Source organism: Ptychodera flava, chromosome 1 (assembly GCF_041260155.1).
Source record: "Ptychodera flava strain L36383 chromosome 1, AS_Pfla_20210202, whole genome shotgun sequence".
In the NCBI taxonomy this organism is placed as follows: Eukaryota; Metazoa; Hemichordata; class Enteropneusta; family Ptychoderidae; genus Ptychodera; species Ptychodera flava.
This window is the reverse complement of record NC_091928.1, coordinates 61724222-61744282: the sequence shown is the minus strand read 5'-3', so window position 1 is coordinate 61744282 and position 20061 is coordinate 61724222. Positions and strand designations below refer to the sequence as shown.

Genomic DNA, 20061 nt, shown 5'->3' with positions numbered 1-20061 from the left:
ATTGTATGCTTTATTAAACACTAAGTTTTTGGAGGAAGATGTCTCGCGATTGGACCTTCTTAGGTTCTCCTTCATTTTTCTGACTTGCCGATAATTAATAACAATTGTATTATTGTTACTTATGATGGATCAGAAGAATGATAGGTTTTCTGTCTGGCATAATGTTTGGCCACTGTGGGGTTTCTGCCAACCCTGCGGCATCTACTCATTTATAGTTTAACGATCAATAGACAAACATATCGTTTTATCCTTAAATTTTCAGACGCCATTAAATGTTATAAACACTTCATTTATCAAAACACATTGATTTATTTTATCAAAAAATACGCATTTTGTTTTAAATGTCATAAACCTTAAGATGACTTAAATATCATGACATTGAAAGATTCACAAAATTGAAGATGTACAATCCATCACTGTTTAGTCAACACCATACATTTACAACGCTCTGCATGCAATCAATATCAAACATTTATTACAATCTCCGACTTTTTTGTCTACATGCACAGAACAGTTACCACATTATGTAGTCAACACGAAATAGCTATAACATTCCCTATGGAGTGAACATCGAATATTTGCCGTACTCTCAAACTGTGTTGTCATTTGCCACAATCCCTGACTATCTCCGACTTTCCAGTCAATATGCACCGAGCATTTACCACACTCTCTATGTAGTCAATATCAACCATTTTCATCACTCGATCACTTTGAACACAAACATTAACCAGACACTCTGACGTTTAAGTCCGCACCAACCATTTACCACAACCTCTACGTAGTCATAACCAAACATTTACTAAAAGCTCTATGTACTCTAACCTGAACAAAGAGTTACAAAGGGTTTGATACCGACGTATCGCGAAACTAATTCTATCACATGACGGTTCTCTAATTTGTCCTTGACAATTCCTTCAGAAAAAATTTAAGCGAAACATATCACATTGGTACTCCTTTGTCGCTTTAAGACGAAATTGAACTATGAGGGTGTAAAGTAACAATCGTTCCAGCAAAACCAGTTGACACCAAAATATTAAGCTTTACTCCTTAACTCTGATAGTATGTTAATAGTTTATCTTCGTGTAATTCCTAAGCATAGCTAAAATACGTTGTACACTGTATACGTAGAATGGTTTTTGTCAAGTTGCTTGGCAGGCCGATGACACATTAACTTATATGATCGATTTTGTCTTAGACAGATGTAACGATATACTAACATGCTTTGAATGTCTGATCACGCCGCCTTTTTAATGTTAAGACCATATTTGGGAATCATATAGAGATGGGTACGAAATCAACCATATCGGGGAATCGTGTAGAGGTGGTTACTAAATCAACCATATTGGGGAATCATATAGAAATCGGTACGAAATCAACCATATTGGGGAATCATATAGAAATGGGTACGAAATCAACCATATCGGGGAATCATGTAGAGATGGGTACGAAATCAACCATATTGGGGAATCATGTAGAGATGGGTAAGAAATCAACCATATCGGGGAATCATGTAGAGATGGGTACGAAATCAACCATATTGGGGAATTATATAGAGATGGGTACGAAATCAACCATATTGGGGAATTATATAGAGATGGGTACGAAATCAACCATATCGGGAATCATGTAGAGATGGGTACGAAATCAACCATATCAGGGAAATATATAGAGATGGGTACGAAATCAACCATATTGGGGAATCATGTAGAGATGGGTGCGAAATCAACCATATTGGGGAATCATGTAGAGATGGGTAAGAAATCAACCATATCGGGGAATCATGTAGAGATGGGTACGAAATCAACCATATTGGGGAATCATGTAGGGATGGGTACGAAATCAACCATATTGGGGAATCATGTAGGGATTGGTACGAAATCAACCATATTTGGGAATCGTATAGAGATGGGTACTAAATCAACCATATCGGGGAATCATGTAGAGATGGGTACGAAATCAACCATATTGGGGAATTATATAGAGATGGGTACGAAATCAACCATATTTGGGAATCATGTAGAGTTGGGTACGAAATCAACCATATTGAGGAATTATATAGAGATGGTTACGAAATCAACCAAATTGGGGAATCATATAGAGATGGGTACGAAATCAACCATATTGGGGAATCATATAGAGATGGGTACGAAATCAACCATATTGGGGAATCATATAGAGATGGGTACGAAACCTACCATATTGGGGAATCATATAGAGATGGGTACGAAATCAACCATATCGGGGAATCATATAGAGATGGGTACGAAATCAACCATATTGGGGAATTATATAGAGATGGGTACGAAATCAACCATATTGGGGAATCATATAGAGATGGGTAAGAAATCAACCATATTGGGGAATCATATAGAGATGGGTAAGAAATCAACCATATTGGGGAATCATATAGAGATGGGTACGAAATCAACCATATTGGGGAATCATGTAGGGATGGGTACGAAATCAACCATATTGGGGAATCATGTAGGGATTGGTACGAAATCAACCATATTTGGGAATCGTATAGAGATGGGTACGAAATCAACCATATTGGGGAATCATATAGAGATGGGTACGAAATCAACCATATTGGGGAATCATATAGAGATGGGTACGAAATCAACCATATTTGGGAATCATGTAGAGTTGGGTACGAAATCAACCATATTGAGGAATTATATAGAGATGGTTACGAAATCAACCAAATTGGGGAATCATGTAGAGATGGGTACGAAATCAACCATATTGGGGAATCATGTAGAGATGGGTACGAAATCAACCATATTGGGGAATATATAGAAATGGGTACGAAACCTACCATATTGGGGAATCATATAGAGATGGGTACGAAATCAACCATATTGGGGAATCATATAGAGATGGGTACGAAATCAACCATATTGGGGAATTATATAGAGATGGGTACGAAATCAACCATATTGGGGAATCATATAGAGATGGGTAAGAAATCAACCATATTGGGGAATCATGTAGAGATGGGTAAGAAATCAACCATATCGGGGAATCATGTAGAGATGGGTACGAAATCAACCATATTGGGGAATCATGTAGAGATGGGTACGAAATCAACCATATCGGGGAATCATGTAGAGATTGGTACGAAATCAACCATATCTGGGAATTATATAGAGATGGGTACGAAATCAACCATATCGGGGAATCATGTAGAGATGGGTACGAAATCAACCATATTGGGGAATTATATAGAGATGGGTACGAAATCAACCATATTGGGGAATCATGTAGAGATGGGTACGAAATCAACCATATTGGGGAATTATATAGAGATGGGTACGAAATCAACCATATTGGGGAATCATGTAGAGATTGGTACGAAATCAACCATATTGGGGAATCATATAGAGATGGGTACGAAATCAACCATATTGGGGAATCATATAGAGATGGTTACGAAACCTACCATATTGGGGAATCATATAGAGGTGGTTACGAAATCAACCATATCGGGGAATCATATAGAGATTGGTACGAAACCTACCATATTGGGGAATCATATAGAGGTGGTTACGAAATCAACCATATTACTCATTGAAATGAAACAACCAATGCCTCTTAATGGAGTGGAAAGCCTCTTTTAACCAAAAGAATCTTATCAATCAAAACAGCAAACTACAAAACGCACAAACGCACAAACATCATAATGACGACAGACGTGTTGCAAAAGCAAACTTCAGGCCGAATCATAAAAAGTATGAGTGAGAATTGAAAAGATAGCGACAAATCACATTCAGGAAAAACATTGATAGATGTCATCGCATGAGAATTTTTGTTAACTCTCCAGTTGTCATTTCACGTTGACATCTCAGAACTATAGTACACGTAAGTTTACACGTTTTCGATTTTTCAGGTCACATAAAAACGTACTAAACAGTTGTAGGCCGTGCATCTGATAATATTTTATAGTTAGTGCGGTGTCATTTCCATCTTCTTCTTATACTGGAAGTTGCTTTACGTATCCAAGCAGTTTGGTTTCATCTCAATATGGTGGCCATTGTCTCCCTTATGTTTGATTACGTCACTAAAACATTGAAAGAAGTGCCAATGTTGCAGACGACATATCCTATTTGCTCCATACACGGCGTGTTGATAAAAGCTGAATGAATAATTAATGTGCATTTGTGAAAATATTCTGTTATTTTGAATGCTAACCATGTGTTGACACGCTGACCCTTAGTATTGCCAGTGCTTCGTGCTATTTTCTCATCATTGTCTGCGAGTTCCTACGGGATTACTTCTAGTAATAAACAGCTATTAAGCCTGCTTTTATATAATAAGTCCTTTCAATGCTTTTGCTCCAATAATGAATGCTTTCTAATCGAATTTGGTGAAATGGATTAAAATGTAATTAGTGAACTATGTCAGAGTGAGAAAGATTAGTAATCAACTAAAAGGTAATGCCTTGATGAGCACAGCCAATCACTTGATAACATATTTAATGAAATGAGACAAGCCACAAATTTGACAACAGCAGAAATGTACCACTAGACTATAATCTGCATCATTGAAACGTCCCCGTTTGAGAGACTTCATCAGATCCGCTCGCCACACAGCATAAAAGCTTTCCTATGGACGGGTCATTGCACAATTAATGTCAGGTGATCAGATAGACCGATGTAGTATGACATATAATCTACCACAATAACTTTATTTTTCATATCTAAAATATTTCAGAATATTATTACATGTTCTATATCACCAACTGTGAGAGTAAAAAAAAGCATTTGGAGAAAATCGGTAACTAAGATCATTAACAAACATGGTGATAAAAATGAGAACAGGTCTACATCTGAAGACTCAGTACAAACCTCTAGGATTCCCATGGAGACCAAAGTATACTGACTTCAGGATCTGAGCAGATGACCTAGCCCATGAGCATACCATGTATGCGAAGAAGGCTCAATTGCATTAACTCAGGTCTAAAATACGCTGATAAAGCGTCCGTTTGTACCACCAAGGCCGCAGCTAATGTGTGGGTGTTCTATAAATGCCGCGTTTGGGTCGAAAACGTGACAAAAATACGAAAATATCGATGATAACTTCAATATTACATATCGAAACCGGCAAATGTATGTCGGAAAGCAAGGGTCGATCAAAATGAACGAGATTGTGCACGGTGCAAATGTTTGTAAATTCTACACCAAAGTTTGCACTTTACAAAATCACTCTTACGAGACTTTCCATACAGATCTGCATCGCCACCAACTGAACTGCCAATATCATTCAACACACGAACATAATACAGTTACAAGGGTGCCTACGCGGAATGTAATTTTAGCTGCTTTGTGGTTCTTTTAAAAGATTTTTTCGCCTCATCTCTCATTTGCATTTCATATTTCCTTCATGGCTATTAGGTTGTGTCTAGTACAGATATAGCCGGTCGAAATCAACAGAAGAATTGTAACCGAACGAGGAAAAACCCTTTGTAAGTCTTCTATTAGAGTACGAGATTCAAGTTTTCAAAGTGTTTAAAGCGTTGCTGTCAATGTCAGCATATAGTGCAATTTTGGTCGTATCTACACAGTACAGATATTGTCTTTTGTGACTTTGGCAGAACACGTGAGTACTTGACTCTATGATCTGTGATTGTTACGTCTGTTTTCTTCAAAAGAAGTGCGCTCTGCTCTCTGTAAATTCACTCCCTCCTTTCATTATACATTTTTAACGATCTATTTCCCCGGTTTCTCGAGATAACCATGCCTCACATTATCAAATTTTCAAAGGATCAAAGAGTAAATGAGAGCGAGTGAAATGTAAATAAAACTATTTCGATAGCAAAATTTACACGATATGATTAGCGGGAAACTCTTTCAGAGGGATTTGGAGACCGATGTGTTGTAAACAAAGGTCATCTCTCTGTCATATTAATTATTTTTTTAAAGTCTTACAATTTCTCGTGAAAGATGAAAGAACCAACCATCATAATAGTGAACGCCATCATAAGATAAAAAATTTACCGTAGACGAAACGGGACCAGTGTAAACTTTGTCTATTTTCTATTTCTCTTCAATTATTTTTGGAACTCGAAACGCTCAAACCTTATTTTAAGTTTTATCTTCGAAACAAAGGTGGAGACTTCGCAGACAGACGTCCATGCAAATTGTTTCGAAAAAGAGGGATATCACATACAACCGTCATTCTCATGATATTACATGTAACCGTCATTCTCGTGATATTACATGTAACCGTCATTCACGTGATATTACATGTAACCGTCGAGCAAGTGATATCACATATAACCGTCGTTCTCGTGATATTACATGTCACGGTCGTTCTCATGATATCACATGTAACCGTTATTCCCGTGATATTACATGTCACTGTCATTCTCGTGACATCACATGCAACCGTCGTTCTCGTGATATTACATGTAACAGTCTTTCTCGTGATATTACATGTAACTGTCGTTCTCGTGATATTACATGCAATCGTCGTTCTCGTGATATTACATGTAACTGTCGTTCTCGTGATATTACATGTAACTGTCGTTCTCGTGATATCACATGCAACCGTCGTTCTCGTGATATTACATGTAACCGTCATTCTCGTGATATTACATGTAACTGTCGTTCTCGTGATATTACATGTAACTGTCGTTCTCGTGATATCACATGCAACCGTCGTTCTCGTGATATTACATGTAACCGTCGTTCTCGTGATATTACATGTAACAGTCATTCTCGTGATATTACATGTAACTGTCGTTCTCGTGATATGTAAACTTTGAAGAGTTAAAGATCGGTAGTAACGAACATAAACATTATTGGCTGCAATAGGGAACCTAAAAATGTCACATCTTTGCGGAAACGAGCTCAGAAATCATTTAGCACGAAAGACTAAGTCCTTGATCAAAATTCAAAGTCATCCGGTCTTTCTCTTTAATCAACTCTAGCTATGCTTTTCCAATTAAAGTTGACCGAAATCTTGCAATCCACTGACAACTTCGTTTGATGTCTTAACCTTTCTGAAAGTTACATTCTTTTGAATTTTGAAAACATCATAGAATTTAACAATTGTTATCAATTTATGAGAGAGAGAGAGAGAGAGAGAGAGAGAGAGAGAGAGAGAGAGAGAGAGAGAGAGAGAGAGACCCACACATTAAGCTCCGGCAGGTAAAACACTATTGAATAATATTTCTGAGAGACTTGTTTGCAAAACTAGCTAGAAAGTTGCATTACGTAAATCAAATAAATACTACTTTGATTTTTGTGACCCTTTTGAAGTAAGTGGTAAGATTCGCCAAGTTTTCATACGTAAGAAAATAGACTATCTCAGTTTTCGGAATGAATGAAACCACAAAGTACTGTGTCAGTCATACGCAAAAATGGATGAATGAATGGATGGCTGGATGGATGAATGAATGAATCAATGAATGAATGAAAGGATGGATTGATGGATTGATGGATGTATGGGTTGATGGATGGGTTGGTGGATGGATGGATGAATGAATGAATGAATGAATGAATGAATGGGTTGGTGGATGGATGGATGAATGAATGAATGAATGGATGGATGGATGGGTTGGTGGATGGATGGATGAATGAATCAATGAATGAATGAAAGGATGGATTGATGGATTGATGGATTGATGGATGTATGGGTTGATGGATGGGTTGGTGGATGGATGGATGAATGAATGAATGAATGAATGAATGAATGAAGGATGAATGGATGGATGGATGGATGATGAATGAATGAATGAATGAATGAATGAATGAATGAATGAATGAATGAAGGATGATGAATGGATGGATGGATGGGTTGGTGGATGGATGGATGAATGAATCAATGAATGAATGAAAGGATGGATTGATGGATTGATGGATTGATGGATGTATGGGTTGATGGATGGGTTGGTGGATGGATGGATGGATGAATGAATGAATGAATGAATGAATGAATGAAGGATGAATGGATGGATGGATGGATGGATGAATGAATGAATGAATGAATGAATGAATGAATGAATGAAGGATGAATGAATGGATGGATGGATGGGTTGGTGGATGGATGGATGAATGAATCAATGAATGAATGAAAGGATGGATGGATGGATTGATGGATTGATGGATGTATGGGTTGATGGATGGGTTGGTGGATGGATGGATGGATGAATGAATGAATGAATGAATGAATGAAGGATGAATGGATGATGGATGGATGAATGAATGAATGAATGAATGAATGAATGAATGAATGAATGAAGGATGAATGAATGGATGGATGGATGGGTTGGTGGATGGATGGATGAATGAATCAATGAATGAATGAAAGGATGGATGATGGATTGATGGATTGATGGATGTATGGGTTGATGGATGGGATGGTGGATGGATGGATGGATTAATGAATGAATGAATGAATGAAGGATGAACGGATTGATGGATGGATGGATGGGTTGATGGATGGATGGATGAATGAATGAATGAATGAATGAATGAATGAATGAATGAATGAATGAATGAATGAATGAATGAAGGATGACGGATGGATGGATGGATGGATGGATGGGTTGATGGATGAATGAATGAATGAATGAATGAATGAATGAATGAATGACTGGATGGATGAATGAATGAATCAATGAATGAATGAAAGGATGGATTGATGGATTGATGGATTGATGGATGTATGGGTTGATGGATGGGTTGGTGGATGGATGGATGAATGAATGAATGAATGAATGAATGAATGAAAGGATGGATGAAAGGATAAATGAATAGGGAAATAAATCAAATTGAAAGAAATATAAACTGAACACATCATTATGCTAGTGATATGTTATCTTATCAATTATTGATACTCATATCACTCATCCTAGTGACGTCATCAGTAATACATCGATGTTGATGTTTCACTGTCTGAGTCTTGATAAGTTATACGAAACGTCAACACTTTAGAGTTGATTCTGAACTATACTATACCTGCGACAAGTAAAACAAGCAAGATGGCTGCCCCCGCCCCGTCATCTATGATTTTACCTAGACCAAAATTTAAAGATTTTGAGGAATTGTTAGTGGCTGTAATGCGATATTTGGTTGAATTTTGTATCATCATCCTGCCTTTCTTTTATAATGAAGTTCATATAATTGTATAAACACTACAAATGATTGGCATGCTGATACGACACAGGAATAAGTGATATCTGGTGTAATACTACAAAGGCCAATATGAGAAACTTACAACTGTTTAGCATAAGAAACTTTGAATGAACTTCGTAACATATTTCAATGAAGAAAGTCACTGTTGTTCATGAACATCATTTGTAACTTTCCGACTGTTTCAGATGGACATTCTTTTAGATAAGACATCCTACTGGAACTGTTACGTTGGATGTAATTCATGGTTGGAATCAGGTAACATGTAGATATCATGACTTTATATGCATTGCCACGTATCAAACAGTATCAAATATTTGTGATTTCTGTTTCACTGTAAGATTCTACCTTACATTGCTAGACTCGCCACACGCGAGGTACATTTATGATACATCGATTTTTACGTTTGGATTAACTTGTTACCACTAATAGGTATTCTGGAAGCATTATATAAAAGCACTTATTTTATACTCAAGTGCAATGCTTTTCTTAATTAAGAGCTACTAGACTTTAAGGTCATAAATTACCGTAGCCGGTGATATAAAGGACATCCAGCCATTAAATAAAGAGCACGTCTACTTAAGTATCCTATATACATCACCAGTCTCATTTATATATGTGACTTTCATGATGACAGACATTCGTCTCGACCTTTGGGAACAATGTTTCCGTTATAACCCAGTGATTCATAGCGATGAATGGTTGTAAGATTTAGTCGAAGACTTGGCATGGATACAAATTGATATAAACTGGTATATTTACGCCTGGAATCTGGTCTACTAAATCACCAAATAACCGTGTTTCTGTGTATTCATTTATCATTAAATGCAATCAAAATTTAACATTATCTTCAGACAGAACTGAAAGGATTCTTAGCTCTTCACTAAAAGAGTGTAGAGCTAAGAATCCTTCAGACTTTTGTATGAAATTGCAGGATGCATAAAACTTAAGTAACAGATATTGTTACCTTGTACTTGAAGTAATCTGTGTTATTTTATATATATATATATATATATATATATATATATATATATATATATATATATATATATATATATATATATATATATATATATATATGTGTGTGTGGGGGGGGGGTGTGGGTGGATGTACTTGCTGCCTAGCTTGTAATATTAAGGCAGAGATCGCCTCTGTCATATTAACATGCATAGCTTGTTTGCTGTTCGTGTTTAAGTTTCTACCACTTTGTCTGTATGTTTTCTTGACAATGATAAATTTGAGTTTCCCTACAGTGATAGCACAGTCTTATTTGACCATTCTGAATTTATAATAAAGGTCAAGTTAGGAAATTAGTCTATCTAACCCCATATAGTGTAGGGAGACTCCTGATTTCTTGACTATGAAAGGGAATTGTTTAAGTTTCACCGTGCAAAGCTCGAGCAAAAGTTTAAAGCTTCTTTTTTTTCGCGGGGCGCATTGACAACTCACATTTCAAATTTCAGAATGTTATCATTTTTCCATAATGACAATTTGTGCGCACTCATCATGGACTGTAGGAAAAGGAGTTCAACAATAAATTTAAAAACAACAATGGCCAAAATGATATTTTAACCAAAAGTCCATCAGGTACCAGAAAAAAAAACGAGCACACAATCAGATAGCTGTCGAATATAAAAATGACTCAAATACTGTGCGGAATGGCCGGCAAAATTTGTTGTGTTTTCAAGAATTAGTAGGGATCATTGGATATTGATTACTAGGAAAATGGAAATTCGTAAACTACAAAATATTCAGAAGTAAACTTATAAAAATTTACCGCACACGATGACGACGATGAAATTGATTATCACTACTCATACGATTTATTAAATTTCTTCACCTGACCTTTGACCTTTGGGCGTTGAGTTTATCAATTTTTTAAAACAGAAACAAAAGATACACATTGTATTAAATTCAAAGCTTTGCATTTAGCTCATATGAAATACGAATGACAGAATTATCATGAATTCTAGTACTGTGTATAATCAAACAGCCTTATTGTTCGATGATTGTCAAACTTTGCGAAAATGCCGAATGGTTTTAATATAGTGGTAACCTCCGAAGGAAAAGAGACTTTGATCTGTTTTCGAAATAACAATCCATAACTTTTTTGTATTTCCCACGGAATAGCCAGGCCACCATTATTTTAAATGAACAAAATTTTAACTGTGAACTCGAGCGTAGTAAACTAAGTGCCTTTGATAATATGTAGACTCTACAATATTGTTATACTTTTTTGGATTTCTCAATATTACTGTAAGGTATTGTCTATATGATATTTCATCCATATGCACAGAAAATAACATGAATAGTACTTAGTTAATATCAGTTCTTGAACAAATGTCCTCCTTAAGAACTTGTATCAAAAAGCAACTTGACACTCATTCGCAAGCCCTTCCTGATTTACCAAATCGTAATCTTCTTACTGTACACAATGAAGGTATTAAGTCGCTTAGTTTCAAAATTTATACCATGTTTCATTTTCGTAATAAATTTTTGCTTGAGGAGCCAGTGGACGCTATTCGGACGCCATTCTGGGATTTGTAATCCAGACATCAGATGGTCATTTTGCCTTCAAATCCACCACTTCCTCTCATACCGTTGACGAACTTTGAATTAATAGAACGCCTGACACTTCTGTCAAAGTGAGGCTTTTATTGGATCATTCACTGAGGCATCTACAGAATTTCAATGTCAAGATTTGTCGATATCTGCCAAACATGGTGGAAATACTCTTGAGAATAATGGCAAAACAAGTTACAATGGATTTGAAAGCCGTCATAAAATCAACTAATGACAACGTAGTCACTGGAATACAATGTTGACGATGGTTGCTCAAAACTGATGTTTTATACGAACACGATTTGAACTAATTTGGGATAAGAAGATGGTGAAGTAAGATCGTTTTAACCTTCATATGTACGCTTATCTGCTTTTCTTTTTAAGTTACACACTTGTTTTTAAAAGTAATTTGTAATATTGCGACATTCAGCTATACGGCACCTAACACTTATGAGAAATTTGAAAAATATTACGATCCAATTATCCCAAATTAGTTCCAATCGTGTTTAAGATTTTCCAAGGCCAAATGATCCAAGATTAAACTGGACATAAAATATTGATATAGATTTTTTTTATAGTTTAATCGGTCATACACAGAATCAAGGTTTTGTCATGTAACTCGACTAAAAAGTCCGTAATTAAAATCAGCATGATTTGCACGGTTAATTTGTTGCTTGTAGAACGCACAACAATTTTGAAACAAGTAAAATAATCAGAAGCAGCCAATAGACTATTTCAAGATATTGTAACTAAGGGTCTTTACAGTGTGTTTTATGTATAAACATAGACTTTGAAAGAAGTTTCGGTAAATCAGAAGTTTGGAGGGGAAAGTAAAAGTTGTTTGCAACTGCTCTTCCTTCACAATTTCGAAAGCTTCCCCTCCACCCACAATGTTTTCCTTTCCCGTCCCCACTGATCAGAGCTCCAAATTGCCCCTCTCCCCGACTACAACAACTCCCTAGTGTCATCTGTCCATATCAAACTTTCCCCATTCAATCTTTCATCAACACATGATTTTTGTCTTTCCCATTAAAAAACGCGAACGGACGAAAGATAAATTACCTGCCGTAAGAACAACTTGCGAATATTTATTTTACACAAATAGTTTCATGTAATCTTTGGATAATGCCACGGAGTAGTAACTCTGGTTGTACCGATGCTGTTCTGTCTTGGCCTTTCTAAGTGTCTGATTGTTTGTATGTCAATTGCCGACTAAAGTTACAGAAAAAACTACAAAGAATCGCTGTAATTGGCCATGTAGCCATGGAGGCCATGTAGCCATGGAGGCCGTGTAACCATGGAGGTCATGTAAAAATTGAGGCCGAACAGCAATGACTTACGTTCAACGGACATTCTAGAAGATTTTCCTTTCGTCAAAAGCCAACTTGATCGTAAACATGTGTCTATTGATATAATTGTGTAATGACTGGAAGAAATTTATTTGCGAGGAGTAAATGGATAGAAATTGAGAAGTATCATACTTTTTCGAGTTCAATACTAACCTTCGCCAAATTTTTATCGCATTGGTTGAAAATATCAAAATTTGCGTTTACATATTGCTATCAATAACAGTTTAGGATATCGTGAATAAATATAACGTAACAACTGCAATATGTTGTACGATATATCGCCTCGATCTTGATTACTGATCCCACTTTTGGTTTAGTCTTGGCCTCTCTATGAATACACACCTTAGTCAAGATTAACTCTTTGATACATATGTACATTTCCACACCATAATAGTTCCTCAAACAATGGAGCATGTTCAGAACACAAACTGTAGCATAATATACCCTAAACATTTCATGCTAGCACATTCGGAAAACTAATTCAGAGAAATAATAAGTAGAGGCAATCATGTGACCATAAGAATCACGTGACTCTTATCCATCACTACCTTTTGGTGTTATTGGACGCTATTGGACCTTTGACCTCAAAACACTTTACGTCAGCGCAGGGAAAAGGAGATATGATTTTAAACTTTTAACAAAAAGTATACTTGTAAGCATTCAGTTGTTCACAACGTTAGTAGTGGTGAATCAAAAACCTGTAAACTTCGAGTGAAATTATGCTGCCGACCTACAATTTCTATCACGTACACTACGCTTCGCGGGTTAATATAATAATAATAATATTTTTATTGCTTGCTTGTAAATATAGGATTTACATCACATTTGTGGCAATAAAAGTGTGATACAAAAATAAGTTAAAATTTTCTTCAATAGAGATAAAGTAATACAGTATAATAATAGTAGCTAATAATAAATATAACTAGGTATTTCTTTGTTTTTATCTGAATGCGTTCTCAGTTTGCTTGCGATCGCTCAGTGCAGTGAGGGACGGGCATCCCCAAAACGCATTAATTTTGACTTTTTCGCGGTAAAATTGGACTAAAAAGGTGTATAATAATAAGGTTATTCACAAATATCGGGCTTTATGTCCTCGTACATCGTACTCTTCGGTATTGTACTCGACGCTATGCGTCTCGGACAATACCTCCGCTTCACGATGTACTCGGACATAAATCCCGGTATTCGTGAATAACCTTATATTAGTTAATTCAAGCATATGTTAAGCCAACAAGTTACTTATGGGACGCTAAAAGATCCGATTATTCATAGTCGTAAAATATTTAAGCAATAAAGCACACCCAGCAACGGTATACCACGAGATTTTGAACAGTTCACGACATACATGCACGAGCGATAGAAAGAGCATATATAAAGTGAACTGGTCAAAATCGAGTGGTATACCATCGCTGGATGTGATTCATTGCTATTATATCATAACAGTATATTGAAATTCTGGTGTGGAACGTCATGAACGGAGTTTTGTTCAAGCTGAGAGCTCGCGCGTATGCCAGCCGTGGTATATCGAAAATATACCACGGTTCTTTTCGCGTCTCGACCAATCAGATCGCTGTATTTGCACCATCAATATACTGGTATGGTATATTAAATGATGACGGTGGTGTTGGCAATGATATTAAATGATGACGGTGGTGTTGGCAATGATATTAAATGATGACGGTGGTGTTGGCAATGATATTAAACTGGAAATGCAATGGAGTAGTAGTGTATCGCAATAGTCGATTCCCATTTCAATTCAGAAAAGATGGGCATCATTGACATTTTTTCAAAAACAGTTGTTCGGAAATGAATCTTTAATGTGTTTATTACATGCAACCCTTATCATACGCTTAAAATAGCTACAAAAACCATTATGGTTACGCCTACCATCGTAGCCAGTGTCAAAGTATGCCGTACCAAACTGTGTCAGTCTGTTATTTGCTATCTGCTATTCCGTTTTTGATTGTGAATTCAAGACATCAAACAGTTCCACACTGTAATCTAACAGTTTAAAAGTCTCAAATTGCTCATTAGATCTTTGTTTTTGAACATATTTTTGCGTATTAGGGAGCATCAGGTACAATGAGGGAGCATCAGGTACAATGAGGGAGCATCATGTACAATGAGGGAGCATCAGGTACAATGAGGGAGCATCAGGTACAATGAGGGAGCATCAGGTACAATGAGGGAGCATCAGGTACATTGAGGTGTCACATTGTGTGTTCAGAATCGGCAAACTTCGGAAAGACGAATTAAAGACGATAAGTTGTAAAAGTTGTCTCTTAAATAAAATCACTATTACGAGAAATGTTTAGTTATTTGAAATTAAACATCGGAAAGTAATATAAACGATATATTATAAAGGCGAAACACTACATATCAAACTACATGTCAAATATGTGGTAGATTATCTTTAACAAAGTTTTAAGTGAACATTTATACCCGCTGGGACTAACAAGGACAAAGCAGTCTACTAGTTAAGTTTAAGCCATAGTGATTCTACAGGTAGCATGGTGTTTATCATGCGGTTGTTGTATTCTAAGCCATGTCATTCTTGCAGAGAAATTTATCCAAGGAGGATGACTAATTGATAGCATTTTGCACGGAGCATGAGATGTTCGCCCAGTTAAAGCGACGAATTCGTTGCTTCGCTTCGATAAAGTTTGTGTGTGCGGATGTATGATAGTGAGCGTGCGTGCGTGAGTGCTTCACGAACTCTACAACGTGTGCAGCGGTCCCAGTCAGAAAATGTAACAACTTAGCCGGCTATTGAACCACTCTTTTTTGAAAGTGGAGATTAAGCCGAGCGGTTCTCTCTGTTGCCTCTCCGCTAGGCGACTGATGCCGTATGTTGTGGGTTCGAACCCGATTGAAAACTAGCCGTATGATAACAGTGTGATAGTAGCATAAAAAATCCAGCCCATTTTTCGAATAAATTTGATCGCACAATATAGTACATATCTGTTTAAGATCAGCGACATCTTCAGTCGCTCCTAAGTAAGTGATCCGTTGAACATAGTTGTCATCAAGGGCTACACAGATTTAGACCTGTTGTTGGGGATCAGAACTACGAAAACCTTCAAGAAATGAACACAATCTTGGCAGTAAGCGCTTTGAAGCCGTCAAATGCAGTGCGTGTGTAGGTGCGGTGTTGCATCCTGGGAGTAATGTGTTTATACGCATGCAGAGGTATCGAAGAGTTCCGTGTTAAAAAAGGCGTTGCAGGATACCAGAAAATGAACTAATGATTCTAAGGATAAATGTGGATGGACCGGGGAAACACGAACCTCACGAAACATTTGTAAATGAAAGATTTCGCTGACACATACACTACAGCTATGCTCTGACTTACTATTGATAATTTATATCATTATGATTGTATTCTGCATGTGCATTGAACCATTCAATTCATTTCTAAGTCCATTGCACCTCTTAAAACAAATGTTAGGCGCTTTCCTACAACTGCCTCTATTTTGTTGAATCATTGAGTAATCCCCAACCAAAAAAACAAACGATACAGGCGTTCTTGACACAGAAAAGAAATGCATTAATGCATGAAATCTTCAGGGACAAATGTTGTATAGCGGACTAATTGTTTACCCTGAAAAATTTTGGAGACAGTTGTCACTGGACAATAACGCTCCATGATCTGTACAGAGTGATCGAGCTTGAGTGTTTAGTGATACGAATACCTGATAGAAACATCACTGAAATGCTAACGGAAAAAATGATCGTATTTACACCACAAACAATCTACAACACTTTATCAGAATTAGAGTATTATTAAACAAAAAGACAACGAAGTAACCAATAATTTACCGAAAGGAGTAAATATCAGAAATTTTGTGTGCAGAAGAACATGGAAAAACATAGACAAGAAATAGGAAATTGAGTAAAATTGAAAGGCGACTGATATAATTGCAGGATAATGTTAACAATCGCTTCGAAGACACAGTTGTGACTAATACGTCTGTCACATGAACTCGACAAGGAACACAATTTTTATATAAATTATTACCTGACCCGTTCCCCACACTACAAAATATATGCCGGTTTTGACATTGCAACCGTGGGTTGTGTGTCATATTTTTTCACGATAACAGAGAAAATATTTTCCGAGTAACGGAAGTATTTTCTTTGCGCAGGTGTAGTGCGCAGGTGTAGTCGGTATTCGGCTAATGTCAGTGTGATTAGCAAAGAGCCAATAAAGATGGCATTGTTCAGCTTATATGCATTACATACATTAAACAGAGACAATATTTTACGCTTTGTTCGACATGTTCCTATCAATATTATTATCCATTAGGGGATAGTCATGTACATTGTTAAGGAGGTTGATCGTAAACGGTTGCCATGGGATCTCATGGGCTAATTATCCAATATTTGTAACCGAAATTTTACCGTCAGGAACATTCAGCTGCAGTTCAGTGCATGGATGAGTAATTTCACGTGAAAATAAAGAGTTTATGAGAAAGCAAGCAACTATTAATATCCTGTTTGGACAGAAAAGAATGGCGGAACGACTTCATGCAAATTAAATGTACACATGCAAAAGGTAAAATGTGTGCCTTAAAATTTTAATGCGAGTTTCTTTGTGTTTTGTGCCAAGTGTACGGTGTGTACGGTGGATGTACAATGACAACACATTTCCTTGAATTTGTGAAAAAACAGGAACCTCAACGTCCAACTACTCAATGTCCTTGTCAGTGAAAATAATAAAATTTATTATTATTATTATTATTATTATTATTATTATTATTATTGGTTAAAGAAATATAAAACTGTGTAATAAAAAGGTATTCGACATTCTCTTGTGATTAGCCATTTTATCCCACTCGATGTCAGCAATTGTTGACACTTCTAAAGATATCATTTATTCACAGTATTTGGAGACTCATAGACTGTATATAATAGGTAGATAATACAACAACCATGTCTTACATCGGTTTTAGTGAAGCACCCTATTTGTCATTTTAAGGGAAAGGTCTTTTTGTTTCATGTTGAGATAAGACTGACGCCGTTCGCGGGCTAAACGAAACAAGAAATAGACTGTATATGTGAAGACTGTGATGTGGGAGTCACGGCGTCTTATCTGTAGCCGAGTTTATCTGGCAATGTAGACAGTATATTAACACCTTAGAAAACCATCAGCTTAAATCTCTAGTGACTCAATGTGCACTTCACACACCTTGTTTCCATTAAGCCAGACCCAAAGCCAATTTCCTTTTTCTTTTCTACAGTACATGCATCATGCTAATGACAGTCGCCTGTTTCAACTATCAGTTACTGTAGTATATACTGACGTTAGATGACCTTACTTTTTGGTCAAATATGCAAAGTTTAATTTTAAACTATACTTGTAGTATACTGTACATACAAATATTTAGATTGTTAACTCAATTTTAATTCTATGTATCGCTTATATTCATATCAACGCCATCTAAATGCAAAGTGGTTAATCATATTTCGTAAAGTAAACGACTACAATGTTTGATTTCATTTTGAAGGTTTAAACTTACCTCGTCAGTCGTACATGTACTTTCTCAGACGCGTCTTTGCTCTTGCTAGCAAATCGACTTTTCAAAGTTTCGACGAAATTAAGTGACATTTTGGTAATGCGACAATAGTGGTCTAGCTGTAACAGAAATTCCTTAAGCTTGTCAGTTTGTGCGTTGGAGAATCGAAGTAATTAGAATATAGTGCTGGTGGCATTTAGGAAGTTACTGGACCACTACAGCTTCACAACAAATAGCCAGTCATATAGCGTGGGCACTGGAACAGCTACGAGGCTGAAATACTCTTGCTCTTACCACAATGCTTTACATCCAACAGTGACTGCTGACGCACTCGCTACAGTGCGCTCTTTCAATAATTGGATTCGCTATACAATGGATACAGTGGAATAGATCACGTGATCATAATTAGTGGCATTGCATCCATAAACAAAGTAAAACCAATTACCACATCAGATGGATGCTGATGAATTTATCTACTGGATCGTGTGAACTGGATATAGCTTTAAGAATCCTAACGATAGAGGCGCGCCATCGTTCGGTATTTTGATACGTCTTCACCACAAAAATATTTTTCATATAACTCATGCTTTGAAATCACCATAACATTGCAGTCTCCCTTTATTTTTCTACTTTATTTGGAGTGAAAGAGTAAAGGGTCTATCATTGTTGCCACAACTGTTGTTTTTATAGTAGCGTAGTATAAATACCTGCCTCAATTAGTTCCCAAACAAAGTAAACACACGTCAACATTTTATTCAGTAAACAATACATTGAAGCAAAGTAAACACGTCCAATGAGCAACTCTGACAATATAATGCAGCATAATGATTGTATTATTTTGTTTTCTGCACCCCTGAAATATCACATACTGTTTAGGTCTGGTGTTAAATTTACGTTTACGCCCTTGAAGATGTAGTTGATGTCTTAAGACGCAGAGAATTGCAACAGAATGATTAAAGGTGCATTGAAATACCAATGAAGATAATGGTAGTGCGCTAACATTGAAAAAAAATTGACCTTTTTAAACAATGACACTTTCCGCACCAACTTACGAGGGCGCGATCACGTAACCTCTGTCATAGTCAGTTAAGAATTGACTGAGGAACGGATCCGTGTGTACGTAGTCAGGGTTCTGACCGTGGTTATTTGGCAGACTCACTTCATAGCAACTCTCTGAAGGGTCACTCTTTATAAACAACGTGATTGGAACTAATTTGGGATAATTGGATAGTGAAGTAACAAATGTAAGCTCATCAATTTTTCTTTTTAAGTTATACACTTATTTTTTTGAGTAATTTGTAATATTGCAACATTCAGCCATAGAACACCCAACACTTTTGAGAAATTTGAAGAATATGAAGATCCAGTTATCCCAAATTAGTTTCAATTGTGTTATATAAACGTGTGTTTGGGTGAAGGTGGCGTTTTACGGAAGTTACAAGCCAAAACTACATGTCCTCGTACTAAGATACAAAAATATTCTGTGCGTCTGAGTGC

At 36.5% G+C, this 20061-nt stretch overlaps 1 protein-coding gene across 1 annotated transcript in view; it reads right to left on the bottom strand.

Annotated features, from left to right (window-relative positions):
- The window catches only part of LOC139142522 (vesicular glutamate transporter 2.1-like), a 126148-nt gene extending 107269 nt beyond the window's left edge, over positions 1 to 18879 (bottom strand). The window contains exon 1 of the mRNA XM_070712479.1: positions 18568 to 18879. Coding sequence (XP_070568580.1) covers positions 18568 to 18656 — 89 coding nt within the window. The 5' untranslated portion in view covers positions 18657 to 18879. The remainder of the gene's footprint in view (positions 1 to 18567) is intronic.
- Positions 18880 to 20061: the final 1182 nt, after the last annotated feature.